Source organism: Anneissia japonica, unplaced genomic scaffold (genome assembly GCF_011630105.1).
Source record: "Anneissia japonica isolate Jap-2015-1 unplaced genomic scaffold, ASM1163010v1 scaffold69_len1423075_cov170, whole genome shotgun sequence".
Classification (NCBI taxonomy): domain Eukaryota; kingdom Metazoa; phylum Echinodermata; class Crinoidea; order Comatulida; family Comatulidae; genus Anneissia; species Anneissia japonica.
The window spans coordinates 904,126-921,017 of NW_022748202.1; the positions used below are offsets into that span (position 1 = coordinate 904,126).

Genomic DNA, 16,892 nt, shown 5'->3' on the forward strand with positions numbered 1-16,892 from the left:
GCTTTAAAGTGCACATGAGCATGATGTGTACACTGGACCTCCATTTAAAGTCCTTATTCAAGCAGACTTGTTTCTACCAACTGATCCCTGCCTGACTGGTACTGGTAATGGGTTTTTATATTGCGCCTTTCCCTTGCGGTTATGATGCGCCTGAACAAGGAGTGGCTTGAACCAGAGATGATTTTAAGGCTGTAGTTAGCAGCAGCCCTGCCTTACCACTTGGCAACTCAACTCGCCAAGGATGGAGCACAGGTGAGCAAATTTTAAGAACAGGTATATGTGTTTGTGGGACAACATGTGTATTTGTGGAATAAGCACATATTCCTGACCATGTTCTCATTGGTCAATTCATAAGTATGATTGATACTGCAGACAGTTCCTTTGGATAAGGATGTAACACTGTACCTTTGAAATATTAAAGAAAAAAAGACACCAACATTATTTAAAACTACTGTATATATAAATAACCAATTTTCTTACCAGACTCAGTGATTTTAGTGCCATCAAGTTTAATGAGTAAGTTCTTTACCTCATCTTCATTATCAATTTGATAGTTCATTCCTTTGCTGCCTCCGCTTTTATTGCAGAAGTAGATAAGACTGAAAAAACAGAGATAATACAAATTAAAGACCATGTAACCAACATTACACTGATTTGACACATTTATATCAATCTCAGTATATAAAATAACAGATGCAATATTTTCCATAAATACATCATTTTTATAGTTGTAGGACTGTTTAATCGTTAATAAACCAAGCACAATGTATGTTAGCTTACTGCAAGCTTTTGTGGATGTTATCAACATGATTTTGTCAGGCTATGTGAGCTAGCATCACTTGTTTTGGGCATTGAGTAAACAAAACCCTCTGGTGCCACCTCTATCTCTGTCAGGATTAGGCCCCAGTCTTTCCGGCTGAAGGAGTTGGACAAAAATGTGGGAAAGATTGTATGCCCCGGAACCAATCCTGACAGGAATAGAGCTGGCACCAGAGGGCATTGTATACACAATGCCAAAACAACTGATGCTAGCTCACATAGCTTGACAAAGTCAACAAGTTAACATCAACGAAAGCTCGCAGTACGTTAACATCCATTGTGCACGGTTTATACGATCAAACAGTCCTACAACAATAATAAGCAATCCAGATGAAACTATTCGAATATCATTTTTATAATTTCAATCTAAGTTACGCTTAAAGATATGAATTTGTTAGTCTGTTGAGTATGCTAAATTATTTATTAGCTTTCAACAAAAAAATTAAATAACGTATTTTTGTTATCAATTACAGATATGTTAAACATTTCCTATATTCTTTTGCTTTCATCTTTTTTAACATACAATGATAGTCACTAGTGAAATATATTTATCCACCAAAACAAAAATGTATCTATATATATATATATCACACCTTTTCCAGTTTTTATCTTTGCTTAGCACTACAGGGTTTCCGATAACAATTAATAATGCCTTTGCACGAGTGATCGCAACATTGAATCTCTGTTTAAGACAAAATGTAAACAATTAAAAAATAATATGCATCATAATTAATGTTATTAATTCTTTACATCTGTAAATCTTAAGTCTTCTTGGTGTCAATTATCATAACAATAATATCATATTGACATAAATATGTTAATTCACATTTTATAAATAAAGTTTTGTTCTAATCATGGAAATTGGGTAAGTGTGAAGTTACTTTTGTATATTTTAGCATGGGACATCGCAGGTTAAGTCCCTCAATATTCAATTATAATCAACTCTGTGCCCTCAACATCAACTTTTGTAATGACGCAATCAGCGACGCATTCAGAGATATCCAAAAGGGGGGCAAAAGCGGGGCCGATTGAGAGACAACATTGTTTTCTAGATCCCCCCACCCCGAAAATGACCTCTGAGGCGTTTTGGGAGATCAATGATTTCTTTTTCTTTCTTTCTTGTTTTTTCCTTTTTTTTACTTTCCAAGAGGGGAGAACAGAGCTGGCTAATCCCCCCTCCGTAATTACCTTTCTGATGTACCTGGTCAAAGTTCAAAGTACAAATACAATGACAAGATTGATGTTGGTAAGTGATTCTTTGAAATGACTGGAGTCACATGCAATGGTAGTGGGCTGGACTGTTAATGGTTTAGTTTGACAGAAAAAACCTGATAGAAGCTACAGACTTGCCTTTGGATTGTCTAGAAAACCAAGTTTGAAATCCTTGTCCATTTGCAAATAGTGTTCATTATTACTACGTACGGTTGATATTATAATGACTAGTCTCTCCTGTCCCTGGAATTCTTCGACTGAGCCAACTTTGATTTTTTCGTAGTTGCGCTTAAGGACTTGCTGAATCTTTTGAACCTGATTGTTAAAAAAATGCAAGATACTGCATATAAAACACCACTTTTGTTACACACACAAAGGCGAGTCGAGTGGCCGAGCGGTAAGGCGGGGCGCCGCTAACTATAGCCTTAACATAGGTGCTGGTTTGAGCCTGTCCTCGTCTAGGATTTGGTTGGTAGAACCAAGTCTTCTCGAATAAGAATTTAAAATGGAGGTCCAATGTACACATCTGGCTGCTGCACACCTTAAAGAACCCATTGATTCTTTCGGAAGAGTAGGGGGTTACCCTGATGATATGGTTCATTTCAGCCCCTGTCGTTGTGGAATGATGTGTAAAAGGCACTTAGTAGTTACATGCATGTACCTACTAAGTGCCTTTTACGGCGACTAGCAAGTCAGAGACCATGCCCATACAAATTCAGTTAATGACACTGCGAGTCATGGGTTATTCTACCTTTCTCCTACCTTTACTATTATTTATCTGGCTCTAACTGGCCATTGAACAGAATTAGTGATTTTAATTAAATTAGCTTTCCGCATGAATAAATGAGATGATCTAAATATAAGTTTATATGAATATAGCTATTTTCTCATTGTTTTTCTTACTTTCCCTCCATAATCCGTCCCGCCTTGGGGCTACAAAATGCTGGTTTGCACTAACTTGGCAGCCTATTTTCATGCATTTTTTGTTTTCTGTTTTTTTTTTTAAAGTAACTGCCAATCAAAAAGGAGTAGTAGTACTGAAAAGGAAAAAATGAGTTTGAATCCTGATAGGTATATACTGTGTGTTTCCCAATGCAAAACATAAATCTCAATAGTTAGTACCTGCTTACGATAGGGTGAGATGATGCCAATATCTGACTGTTGCAACTTCTTTCCCGAATACTTTCCCTCCATCAGCTGCTTAATATATGTAAGAACAGCATCACATTCTTTGGTGTTGAAAAATGATGGACTGGTTCCTTCTTTTTCATCTTTCCCTTCAACACCATGGAAGATTAATGGAAAATTCTGCAAAAAATACAATAACAAAGAGTTTACATTTTTATTACTGTACACAGTATCTGTTAGTATTTGTCTTTAGTGATGAATATTTTTTATTACATATTTTTATATTTTGTTATTAGATAATAGTGATTTTTATTCCTTTTGAGCATTTACAAAGCACTCTAAACATAGGTGGTCTCACAGTGCTACTACAAATATGATTTCTATTTTATACTATTTTAATTGTATTTCAATTTTAAATAAAAATTTATCTTTAATTTATAACCCTAATTGTCATCTTTTGTAAATGTCACACCCCCTCCTCCTCTGTCACATTTGTGGCCCTGGAACATGGGAAAGAGCAGTTGCTGGGGCACAACTGTGGATTATGGAAGGTGGCTATGGGTCTATTGATAAATACCTTAGAAGCCACAGTGTCTGTCCTCCCCTCTCAATGCTATTGGAAACAAGCCTGATATCTTCTTACCTTTTTTGGTAGTTCTTCCCATCGACACATCGTCTCTCTCATGAATATGTCAGCTTTGGCCTCTAGTTCGTTATCGTAGAACAGTTCATTTGGCAACTTCAAGATTTCAGGATGGGATCTATAATTCTGCAGCAGCTTTGTCATCACCTTCGGATTGTAATGCGGTTCCTCCTCTTTACGTGCATAGAGTGGGTTTTCAGTCATTAACCTCTCAAGGAATGACGTAGCTGAAATTAATAATAAACAGACCATTTTTGTTTTACCACAATTCCAATAATTAATGTGTTTTTGATATGCCCTTGTTATTAACTTATTTTAAAAATGATTTTTAATTAATTTTTTCTTTACCATTTTTATGTTTGTTTTTAGCTAGCTTAATTAGGTTTTATGTACTGTACTGTGCTTTTTAATCCATTGTTACTTGCCTTTTAACATCTTGCTTGTTTTATTTATGTAATGTTTTGTGGATGTTGAATTTTGTCTTGTACAGTTTATTAATTTTCAACTTTTTTAGTGATTGTAATACATTCATATACAGCCTTTGGTATTTTTTATGAATAAAGACCTTGAATATACCTGTTTGTTTTGGAGGAGTGAAGGGCCCCTCCCATATGCCATTCACAGTCTGACCCTTAAATATCTGGCCTTTGTGGTCAGAGATCTGGTTTTGACTTAAATTTATTTTTACCTTCAACATTCACTGACAAAATAAATATGTTGTTTATTTTTTATCCAATTAAAACATACCTAAGCCAAACTTGATGGCCATTGGTGACCTCAGTACTGGTCCCAGTTGTTTTGGATCTCCGGCAAGTACAAGCTGACCTCCTTTAAAATTGTATGGGCTCAGCAGGCTGTAGACAGCTATGATGGCTTCTGGCTCCTCAGCATGTCCAGCTTCATCAATGAAAACATGAGTAAAGTGGTTGAGTGGGAAGTTGGCACTCGCAAGTCTGATAGTAAAAAATATATTTTAATTGTCTTTTAAATAATAAAAATAACAAGAAAATCTGAGATTACAAACCCTCACCGATCTGTTCCGCAATATCTATGTACTAAAAAAATAATGGTCTGCAGTCAATCCGTTCGAGTCAACTCGGCTTAGCCAAACTCGGCCTAAGCATCATACTGTAGGCCTTGTGTGGCAAGCCCATCAATCGGACGATTTTGCATGTCCGATTTTGCAGAGCGTTTCCAATCCTCCGGCCAGAATTTGGCACACCCTACTCTGGCCTGCAGTCGATCCGCTCGAGTCAGCTGGGACTAGCCAAAAGAGGTTGAGTATGATCCACTCCAGTTGGTTCTGTTTATTGCAGCCAGAAATATATAAATAAAATTTGCATCTTATTTCCAATCAGCACCAAATTCATTCAAGGTGGACCAAGACACTGTACATGTAACGCTAGTCAATGCATGAAAATTTGAAGTAAATCATTCCAGCATTTTTTGAGTTATGAGCCTGGAAAACACACAGAGTACATACACACAGACACTTGCAATACCCTTCAATGATTTTTGTTTGAGTAATTTTTGTAGGTTAATGATAAACAATTAACTGACCTTCCAGCCGTAACTAGTGTAGTCACCACTATTCTATACTTTTGAATCACTTCTTTAGAAGGAAATTCATTTTCACAAGTCAGGGAGTTATAATTGCAACATTTAGCCTCCTGAAAATCAGTAAAAATATTAGAAGAATTATTAGTATTTTATTCATTCCCCATATATCCAAACCAAGATGTAATAATTACACTATATAATAATTTAAAAAAAAAGATAATCTGAGATGACAAACCCTTGCCCTGTTGCGCCTTGTCTATGTATATAGTCGATTCGCTCATCTGCCAAACAAGGCCTAACATCATAGGCCTTGTGTGGCAAGCCCATCAATCGGGCGAGTTTGCACGCTGTCCGGACCGCTTCCAGTTCGCCACCCAGAAAATGACACATGGTCAGTCCACTTGAGTAGGTTTGGCTTAGCCAATCGCTCAAGTTGTTGCGGCCGCAAAATAAATAAATAACATTCTAAAACTGTATCTTACTTTAAAATTAGATAAGGTATAGGAAAATTGAACTAAACATCATAAATAATGTTATGATTGGCTGATAATGAGATTCAGTTTTTAGAACATCATTCAATACTGTAATTGGGGCAGAACTTTTGTTGGAAGAGTGAAAAAAAGCTGTATTATATGAAAAAAGAAGAAAAAAATAGTACACACACAAAAATCTTGAAGGATTGCATGGTGAATATTATACAAATAATGAATGTTATGAGTACAATGGGAAGAATATTTTCATGAATTGAAAGACTGACTGTTCATTTGATGAGGTGGAGCCGAGTCTAATGGAACAGTCAATCTTTCAACAAAAGAAAAGTGTGTTATAAACATTAATAATTAATTATAAGCTTTCGGTACACCATGTAGCATATACTACAAATATATATTGATGGTATTTGTTTCCGAGAAGAACCGTAGAATTGTAATGTCCCAATGTTTCACACACCTTAAGAGTTTCATTCACTGTGCCCCAACCCCGAGTTTTTGCATTCATACGATAAATGGCTGACTTGGAAATTGCACTGTTTTTCAACAGTCTCACTGCTATCAGGTCTGCAGCACTATTGGAAGGTGCACAAGCTAAGATCATGCTTCCTTCAATGTGCTTGTTAACCTAAAAAAGACAAAAAATGATACATTACTTTTTATCATAGTTGTGTTAATTTTGGCTTAAAATTCTTCTACTCTACTTGTTATCAATCAAATAAGTTATATAGCTCAAAAGACCTGACATGAGACAGTACACACCTGTTTGATGGCTTCTACAATGGTAACTGTTTTTCCTGTACCTGGCGGGCCAAACACAAGGTATGGGGCAGGCCTTGATGATCCTTCAGTAATGTGTCTAACTGCTGCACTTTGTTGATCATTTTTTCCAATATTACTATCAAAAAACCTTGATAATAAATTAAACAAAATAACAGTTAATTTCATTGGAAATTTAAATGTTATTGAGTCATTCTATGCCAAATAAATTTTGTTGACAATTTAATCACACTTTCTTTGTAATGGAAAATCCCAAAGCATTCTGCAAATATAGCTCATAGTTGACAATACAATACAAGGTCCAGATATATATATAAAGGAAAAAACACTTTTGCCCAGGTAGTCTGAAAGCATGGGTAGTAGCCAGAGTAAAAAGTTGATGCTTGTTTAGATATGAAATTGTTGAATTTTGGGAAAAGTCAAATATCACTGTGGAGATTCACAAGTTCAAAAAAGGGGGCGTGTCACCCACCTACAGATGCCTTTGGAATATTCCTTTGAAGCTTTGGGATTTTCCATGCCAGGGCTCCTAATTTCATTTGTGGAACTCGGCATACAGGGCTTTATGAAGTAAAGCTCTTGGATTAAAAGTTTACTAAGGAATGAAATTCACTTACGTTATTGCAGGATTGCAAAGTGGACGTAAGAAAGTTGTTTCCTTGGGGAAAAGGAAATCTCTGAGCAAAATCGGAATGCTCACTGCTCGATGTTGAAGCCTTAAAGGTAGCCGGTTGAATGTAAAGTGTATTTCAAACTTTGAATTATCTATATAACCTTTTACTAGGCTAAAAATGAAAAAAGTAGAAAAAAATCTTTTTCAGTGACAGGGATAAGGTACAATCAAATCAAGTTCAAATATCAGTGATTTGCTCATATATGAGTGTACAATATCACATTATCATGTCATATCATTATCATAAAATGTCACAGAGCACAATGTATAACTTTATTTAAAGCTAGGCTCTGGAGGCAATACCATGTTTGATATATTGTACAACTACTGTAATTGCTCATCTCTCCTCAGCATTCAATGTCTTCTGCATCTAGTCTACAATTACTTCATCTTCTATGTCTACCTAAGCATTTCAATACTATTTAATATGAATAGGATGGATAGTAATAATAAAAACTCATATCTAGAAATCATCCTAATCCTATGCATTGTGATGGCCTGTTGCTAAACTTGGACTGCACGACTCTGATTGAAAGTTTCTGCATCACAAATTTTTAATGTAACTGAGTACACTACAACAGTTCAGTTTATTTTAGAATGATTAAACTTCACATTTAAAGACCAAATTACCTTGAGTCAAAACCTAGAACAAGTTCTTCCATTTCCACACGATGGACATAGCCCTTGTAAAATTTGCCTTTGTAAAAACTGTCCTTCGGTACCGCAAACAAGTGATCCCCTCTCAGTACTGAGGGACGATTCTCAGCCAACCCAGGAACCTGAAAAATAAAAATATCCTTGACAAAGTTAATAGAAATTTGTGTTATCACCAAAACAAATTATCAAACTTTAAAATGTTATTCATTTTTCACTTGAAGAGGAATAACAAGCTGCAATCTGTCAGGCCACATTTAATTTGCTGCAAAGAGCTGATATGTAAACATGCCCATACTGTCAGTTTGCAGGGGGATTGCATCTGGAACCAAGACAGGAAAGATAAAAAGCAGTAGGTGCTTTATATACAGTGTGGATGCCCACTAGGCACACACAGCGGCAAAGCCCAGATCCTCAAAAATCCTCTGAGTCCGCCTGACCCTTGCCAGCCAGCAAAAACCAAACATGAGGTAAAACAAAGACTCTGGTCCTCGATCCTGCAATTTATTATGTTTAGAAATACAAGGAATTTGAGGGTGCAGCAATCATTTTAGGGTATTGTCTCAAAGACAGGTAAAGTTGCAGACAATTTGCATGGGGCTGCCTTCAATGTGGGGCCAGTTGTATGGGAAATCAGACGATTCTATTTTTGTTGTAGGGGGTGTTCTTTAAGGAACAGTGGTAATTATCATAGGTTTATCCAGATATACATAATTTTCTATAATAACAAAACATTTAAAAAAATGAAATTTATAATATGAAAATAATTGTTCTGACCGACTGACCTTTAGTCTGAGTAACCTTTTATCTCTATCCCGGGTCATCGTTGCATCCTTCATCTTGTACTTCCCAATATCCACATCCATCTGAAGTTCTTCAATATGTAATAATGTGGAGAACTTATCTGCATAATTTTCGTATGTCAGTTTCTCTTTCAACTTTTCTCTAAAATAATCATTTCATTTTCATCTGATTTACTTCAGAGCATCAACAATGACAATCATAAAAATAATACATAAGAATTGTAATGTTCACATCTCTATTAAAAATACTTGAGGGAAACTCCGACAATCAAGACTTACGTTTAAAAAAATGACATTGCATTTTGAAGGTTTAGGACTCAAGTTATTTAATCTACTGCACAACTTACTTCAACCATTAAGTAACAGGAGCATGAGATCTGACATATTTCTACCTCCTACAGCACAACAGGAAAATGGTTCAATTGGTTCTAGTACTGGTACTCCAATACTGATAGAGATATGCAATCGGACACAACTCCTGCTCAGGCTGCAGGAAAATTGCAGATGATGGGAACAATTGACAATCTCAACTCAAGTTCTATCACCTTATTGATAACTACAAACTGATGAACCCGATTAAAGGCTTTCATGAAATAAATTACACACAGATTGACATAAGAACCATTTCTCTGAACATCTTTAAGTGTTAAAATATCAATAACATGCATGATAAGAAATTGTAGAGCTTTCTTTTAAGCTTTGTCTACAAAAACTGTTATGTGTCCATATATAGTCATGACGTGCCTATCTCAACCCAAGTTTAATCAGCTTATTTTATAACTATATACCAATAAAAGGCTTCCATGAAACACAGGTTGACATACAAACCATTATTCCCAGTATTATATTTTAACGCTTATACTAATAAATTGTAGAACATTGATTTAAGCTCTGTTCACTATCAAATTTTCTTTGTCAAAAAACTGCCTATATATGGTCATTCATGACCATATTTAGGCATGTCACATGTTTTTGTCAAATCAAATTTGAGTGTGGACAGGCTATACTTGAGCTTTGTATAAAGACAAAACAGTACATACCTAACATCATCAGTGTCTCCGTTATTCACCTTATATCTCAAGCTGTTAGGAACGTTGTATGATGTTAGTTTGATCATAACCAGACTATCGGATGAAGCACTTGCGGAAGAAAGAAAAAGTGTCAGTTAAGACCCCTTTAACACAGACAAAGTAAAGAGTATGTGAGTCCTTTTGTATCTGTGTGAAAGGGATCAAACACATTAACCTAGATTAAATTTACACTAGCAGAACCATAAGAATCAGACCCACTAGATTAGTGGATTATGATCTGGGTGAAAGGGTCCAAGCAAACTAAACTAGGATGCAGTAATGCAAAACCAATTTGACCAATGCCATATGAGCCATGTGGTAAATGTGAGGTGAATACCAATAAAGCCAACATTAATAACCACAAGTATTCGTTCACACAATACAATGAATTTTTATGCTCAACAGCCATATTCGAATGATGTTTTGTTGAAAAGGATATTTCATTGAGTATTATCTTCATTCGACTGGTTCGCAAAATAGACTTAATTGACAACGGAAATTAAAGTAAACCAGAGTGTGATAATTTGTAATAAGTTATCCATGTGACCAAAACAAACATGGCTGACTGGGTCAGTTTAGCAACAACATTTGTGTTTATATAATTTAGCTTAAATTTCAGAAAATAGTAATTATAATATCTACCTAAAATCTAAAAATAATTGAAGGCAAGTAGAATTCAAAAACTGTATGTAAATCTATTTTTCAAGCAACCTTGATTATGCTAGCGTGTATCACATCTACACAGGCATTTTGTTTTATTGAGTCAGTTTTCTATTCGTCTAGTTGTCTTCGTTAAGCAGGTTTTTACCACTGCGCAAGTAGGTGTGGTTTAACGAAGAATCACTAGTCAAATACAGCCAAATTTTAGAGTCATTGAAGAAGTTCACTGAGTGAAAAGAAAGCATGTGTGAGAAGTCATTTTTTTTTTTACCTCCTCTGACCATCTTTCAAAAATTCCTTGTTCCACTAAACAACTCTCAAGCTAAATTTACATAAAAACTATCAAATACTTACGAAGATAATGACATGCCTTCTATAACATGTGAGGGAATACTGCGCTTAGTTGCTCTTGGTGGTTTAACATAGGGAGATGTTGGTTGCAGTTCTTTTGTCAGGTCAGACTCCACTTCCACAACAATGTTCCGAAGAATTTGAAAAAACTTTCAAGAAAGAATACCAAATTTTAATATTTGGAATGTACAATAATTTCTTTTTTAGCATTGGGTTTTATGTTTTCTTTTTTTCGATGTATGTTTGTGTCAAACTACAGGCCCGTATCCAGCTTTTTGAATGGGGGGGTGCGCAGCGAGCAACCAGGCTGGGGGACAGGGGGCCACCCAGGGCCCCCGGTCGGGGTCCAGAGGCCGAAGGCCCCGGAAAAATTTGCTTTCTTACGTCCTATTAGACTAATTTGAAGGCATTTTATCATGTTAATCTCTATATGTCCGTCCGTGAACACAGCGATAGGGCCTATCAAAAAATTACCAGTGGAGGACATGGAGAAACAAGCAAATTGTTTCCCAAATGAAAAATACTACTGTATAAATTCGTAACCATTACAAATAAAAATTCAAAATCAATTCTGCTTTTAAATGAATAATAGCAAAGTTTGACATAAAGAGTGGATTAAAAGCGACTGTAAATGAGCTGATTCAAACAACTAGAAGCATTTGAAACAAATTAATCAACATTTTTATTCTTGGCATCGACAGAAAACATATACAGAGGTATAAGCATAATTATACTGTATGTATACGCTATCTATCCATTGAACCTGTGACGAGGTATACTGTATAAAAGGATCATCATGATATGAGTAACGTTGTACGTTTTAATAGCAACATCACTTACATTTTTTTATAAGAGCACATTTTATAAGAAGAATGAGGCTGTCGAAATTGTGGAAAAATTAAGAACAAAATAAGAATAAATTAAGGCTAAGTTAAAATGCCACAAGTGAGGTTTTTACTTTTTAGTAGTAGTAGAATAACCAACAAACGTCGAGTATACTCGTCTCAGGGTATTTCTGAGAGCGTTAAGAACGATTATACTTGTCTAAACCGGGGTGTCATTCTAGCATTTTGACTTCATTGCTATACACTGACATACTGGCTGATGGTTAGGGGAAGATATACCTAGACGATAACGTGCATATAACGTGTGAATGTTTGTTGTGTTATGTTGCTGGCAGTACAAAATATTGCGCGTGTGGAGTCAGCACGTGTGGAGTCAGTGCGCTAGTATTCTTATTGTAACTCATTTGTACATTCATACAATCTTAATACTGTACTGTTATGTGATTCATTTTATGATTCTGGGAACAAGGTCACATTTTTTTTGGTTATAATTAGTGGACGTTTTTCGATTTGGGGGGGTGCGTACGCACCCAACGCAACGCCCTTCCCCCCCAGATACAGGCCTGAACTATCATACGTTTTTTTGCCCTACCTGACGTGTTATCGTACTGAATACAAAGTATGTTCCAAAATACTTGTGAAAAAAAGATGTGCAAATGGCTAGTGTTAATTGCAATTACCAAGTAGTATTGGGTATTGCAACTCTTGTTTAACACTAGTCACTAAGCATAAGCTAGGTCTAGTGATTATGACACCAGTTATCTGGAGGTTATGGGTTCAATTCTCAGCCAAATGACTTGGTAATTTGTTTCGCAAGTATTTAGTATGATAACACATCAGAAGGCAAACCATCACTCCTAGGGGTTTGATGTTGTTCTAAATTTTGGTGAAAACCAACAACACAATAGTCAGTGTATTTTATGGTGTCACAGATGTGACAAAAGTTATAGTTTGATATGTTATTAAAGTAGTCATAATCAAAATGAAATATGAATAATTTTTTTAAAATGACAAAACTTACGGATTTGTCTGGAAGCGCAAAAGCAAGCGCCACCACATTTCTGTAATTGTTGACGAACTGTGGATTACACTTTATTGAAAATGTAAATGTGTCTTCTAAAAAAACAAAAAACAAATGTATTAAATATTATCATGAAACTTTAAAATGGTTCATCCATGCTCATCCCAACTTTTTGGTTTGCAACTAAAAATTAAAACAAATAAGTGAATTACATTTTGAAATACCAATAAATTTAAGAATATTATCAATAAAAACAGTTTAATTTGGTTTTAATCAGCTCTCAATAATTCAAATTCAATTAATGTTTCTGTCCCTTTCAAAATAATCAAATATTATGCATGCCTTGTCCAAGAATAAAAGAAAGTGTTGCGAATGCTAAATGATACCAAACTGCTCTCACAATCTCCTAATAAAATGCACTGGATGTATACAGAAGTGTAATAACAGGTTGTGCAACATAAATTTTGTTAACATTTTTTACCCTCATGGTTACCATAATTACATAATTATCTGATAATAACACTGGAATTATTTCAACGTCACCTAAAGATTTATGGAAAACTGATGAAAAAAATTGTGAAGAAAAAAACATGAACAAATTTATGCAGGTATAACTCAGTATGATGAGAAATGACTTACCTGGTGGAATATTAACATCCTTTATTTCATTCATTTCAAATGAAGAAGCACCCATCAATAACACACCAAGTAACAATTTAACTGAATTTTCACTGCTGGAGGAAGAATGTAAATAAATTAGTCATCTTGGAAGCAGGCGTGGGAGCTGGCTGAGCCCTCTCGCAACTTCCGGGGGACTTGGGTCCCCTTAAAATAACTTAGTTATTTAATTTATGACAATGACTAGTGTTACACTGTCAAGTCAAACAATTCCTAATTCTGATTGAATATTATTGTCCTAATCCAAACCAAACACACAAGGGAGCTTACAACTGCACACCAACAATAGCACCTAGAATGTCATGACATCACATAAAGTCATCTGCGCATATGAGAACATTGAGTAATCCAATCGGAGACTGGTATAATTACAGCAAATGCTTAATTTACACAGTCCATTCGAATCATCATCAAATATAATTTTAGCATACATTTTTTGCAAATGCAGCTACAGTACATACTGTATAGGAACCATTTCCTTGTTTTGCCAAACAGGGAAACAAAATAGAATTGAACAAAATGGACTCTCAGCGACAAATCTACTGAAATACAGAACACTATATCTATAGTATTTATGTTTATGAACTTTCCAAATCCTACTATTCATTGCATATTACATGAATTATTGAGAAAAAACATGTCCAAATATGGGAAAATCCAAGGGTGTATAGAGCTTATAGAGTATCCAAACAGTAATTAAAAAAAAGCCTTGGATTGAATCCTGATGAGAACATACATTTTTCTCAAAATTTAATATCTATATCATATACATATTTGCACCATGATTGTTTTAAATGCCACCATACTATTTATTAGACAATTATATGCTATAAATATGCCTATTGGTTTTTTTGTATTCTATCTTTTTAGGGTGTGGGCCTATACCTGTGTCATTTAATTGTAATTACTCACTTTTATATAAGACAATTATGCTATAAATATGCCTATTGGTTTTTTGTATTCTATCTTTTTAGGGTGTGGGCCCATACCTGTGTCATTTAATTGTAATTACTCACTTTTATATAAGCTTACCTCTCATTTTCAATAGTTATATCAATTGTTACAGGTTGGTCGATGGTTACATCTTCAACCAAAATGCCATTGTCAACATCATGATTAGATATCACTTTTATGCCATGTTTATCTTCATGCAAGATTTGCCTGAAAATCATCAAAAGGGAGTGCAATTTAGTAAAAATTAATATTAAAGGATTTATAATAAGAATAGAACAAAATTATTTAGAAAATATAATAATTAATAATAATAATAAATAATTTATAAATGCATGCAACGGCAGTCATGTATCAGTGAATTAATTCTGTGTCCTTATTCTACACTCTCAATTGCAAACCTCCCTCTTTTTAAAGAATTGTGCCTTTTTAAAGAAAAGTGCCTTCCCAGCTAACAATATTACATTAAGAACATTATAATAACATTATAGTTTGGTGATAAAAAAAAAATCATTTTGCAGAACCATATGTACATACTTATAACCTAATTTTACAACGTTGCAACATTTGAACGTTCTGAAAACATAATGTGAACATATTTTGTGACATACCAAACGACAACGTTCGCGAATGTTATAAGAACGTCTTGTGTTTGCTGGCTTATACACAGACAAAAGGGTAAATCCTTATTGGCAGATTCAGAACTTGGAAACTCTTGCAACAAAGATTAATCCTCCACTGCTGCAAATACTCATAAAACAACTGTTAGAGCTACACAAACTGTTTTTTAAAATTTTTTTATTCACTATTATGGAGCATATAGGGCCAGTCCAGAGGAAACATATAAATAAGTCAGTCTGTAATTACATGTTATCCAAGATAGTTGAATAGAGTTATAATCATTTACAGTGACAAAAAAAAAAAAAAGGCATAAATTTGCACAATACCTTTTGCTTCTCATGAAGTGGAAAATCACTTGACAGCGATGATTCTGCCCTGCCAAATGGGAATTAAACATGCCTGGATTACAAAGCACATCACAATAGGCACAGAATAGTGCATTTGGATTATTATTCTTCTCCCTCATCTCTATGCGATTCTTTTCTCGTTCTTTGACATATTGATCAACAGCCAAATGTTTGAATGGGACAGAAATTTTAATCAATGTGTTGTTCTTTTTGTCAATCTTGATCTTCCTTAACCGTTTCAGATCCTTGATGAGTTTCTCAAATCGGATTGCTATAAAAGTGAATAAGAAAAACAATATTATTTGTTAAAAGTAGCACAAAAAAAAAAAAAAAATAAGAGAAGAGATTGGTTTCATCAAGCAAATGAATCCCTCGAAAAAAAATTGGTCGAACATGGACCAACTGAATATCTGTAAAACAAGAAAATTTAACATTAAATAAAACAACATACATGGTCCATTATCTCCAAAGCCAGATGCAATTGAAAACTCATTATCATAGATTGTATGCAACTCTTCCAGGTTCCTGCGATCAGGGGTTTCACCTTTGTCCTGGAGGAAGCTAGTGAAGCAGTTCCAAATACTATTCAACTTCATAACTTTCCGACTAGGTTGCTTTTTCAGAGCCATACTTGGCTCTTCATTCTGACTAGATTGCTCTTCATTCTGACTGGATTTCTTTCTCCGTCTAGTTCGCCTTTTCCGTGCCATAGTTGGTTCTTGAAAGTATCTAAAATTAAAAATCAGAAAAAAAAAAATTCTCGCTAATTAACAGAAAGCCTAGGGCCTATGTGCCTGTTAAGAAATGCAAACGCAATACAAAATATAGGAGGGAATTATCAGTGTACTGCCCAAATTACTACCAGGAGTGCATGGCCCAAGGTTAAAAAATTGAATTTATAAGATATGATTAATGTAATGTATTTTAAATAATATTACATAAATCATGATATGAGCTAAACTCTAAACCGTCTTGTGTCTTGCATAAAATAATACATAAATTTTGAACGTTAAAAAAGAGTGTGCTGTCTATGCAGACCCCTGACTAACTGGACCAAATTGAGGCTTCGTAGAGAATCAAAATCAATAAAAAATGTTGATATATTGCAAAAAAGTGGGAAAAGAGTGATGATGCCCCTTCCCCCTAGTTCTTAAATATTTACATTTCTCACTTACCATTCCCAAATTTATCGTCGAACACCCATTTTGTGTCTTAAAAAAATCAGTTGTATCAAAAATTGTTTTTCCTCCAGGGCATGCTTTAATAATTTCATAACTGCATCACTGAGTGCCTATTAATTTACGATTTTATCTTGATATATACTTTACAGTAGTTTTTACCTAATCTGCTCTTCATTCATATGATTAACACTGAGAATAAACAAATCAGTAGTGATGTTGTTAGTCTATGAGTGAGATACTTACCTGGTAAACCGATAAATGCCTAAGTTTCCTTTGAAACTTACCTCTCGTGCATAAAAGAAAAATAATGGACCCGCCCTATGTCGCCTATATACGCCCTGCGTGAAAGAACAATATCCTCGTTGACTTCTCGCCTTTGTCTTGTTTATCCAGGTATGTATTCACGA

At 34.8% G+C, this 16,892-nt stretch overlaps 1 protein-coding gene across 1 annotated transcript in view; it reads right to left on the bottom strand.

Moving 5' to 3' along the window:
• The window catches only part of LOC117120764 (putative helicase mov-10-B.1), a 21,292-nt gene extending 5,889 nt beyond the window's left edge, over positions 1 to 15,403 (bottom strand). The window contains exons 1-18 of the mRNA XM_033265847.1: positions 15,284 to 15,403; positions 14,418 to 14,546; positions 13,347 to 13,441; positions 12,708 to 12,802; positions 10,845 to 10,990; positions 9,801 to 9,899; positions 8,743 to 8,902; positions 7,934 to 8,082; positions 7,248 to 7,415; positions 6,613 to 6,760; positions 6,311 to 6,478; positions 5,363 to 5,472; positions 4,550 to 4,755; positions 3,803 to 4,029; positions 3,154 to 3,339; positions 2,170 to 2,346; positions 1,413 to 1,501; positions 481 to 599 (exon numbers count right to left, since the gene is read on the bottom strand). Of these exons, the coding sequence (XP_033121738.1) occupies positions 481 to 599; positions 1,413 to 1,501; positions 2,170 to 2,346; positions 3,154 to 3,339; positions 3,803 to 4,029; positions 4,550 to 4,755; positions 5,363 to 5,472; positions 6,311 to 6,478; positions 6,613 to 6,760; positions 7,248 to 7,415; positions 7,934 to 8,082; positions 8,743 to 8,902; positions 9,801 to 9,899; positions 10,845 to 10,990; positions 12,708 to 12,802; positions 13,347 to 13,441; positions 14,418 to 14,546; positions 15,284 to 15,354 (2,542 nt within the window). The 5' untranslated portion in view covers positions 15,355 to 15,403. The remainder of the gene's footprint in view (positions 1 to 480; positions 600 to 1,412; positions 1,502 to 2,169; positions 2,347 to 3,153; positions 3,340 to 3,802; positions 4,030 to 4,549; positions 4,756 to 5,362; positions 5,473 to 6,310; positions 6,479 to 6,612; positions 6,761 to 7,247; positions 7,416 to 7,933; positions 8,083 to 8,742; positions 8,903 to 9,800; positions 9,900 to 10,844; positions 10,991 to 12,707; positions 12,803 to 13,346; positions 13,442 to 14,417; positions 14,547 to 15,283) is intronic.
• Between the last annotated feature and the right edge of the window lie 1,489 nt (positions 15,404 to 16,892).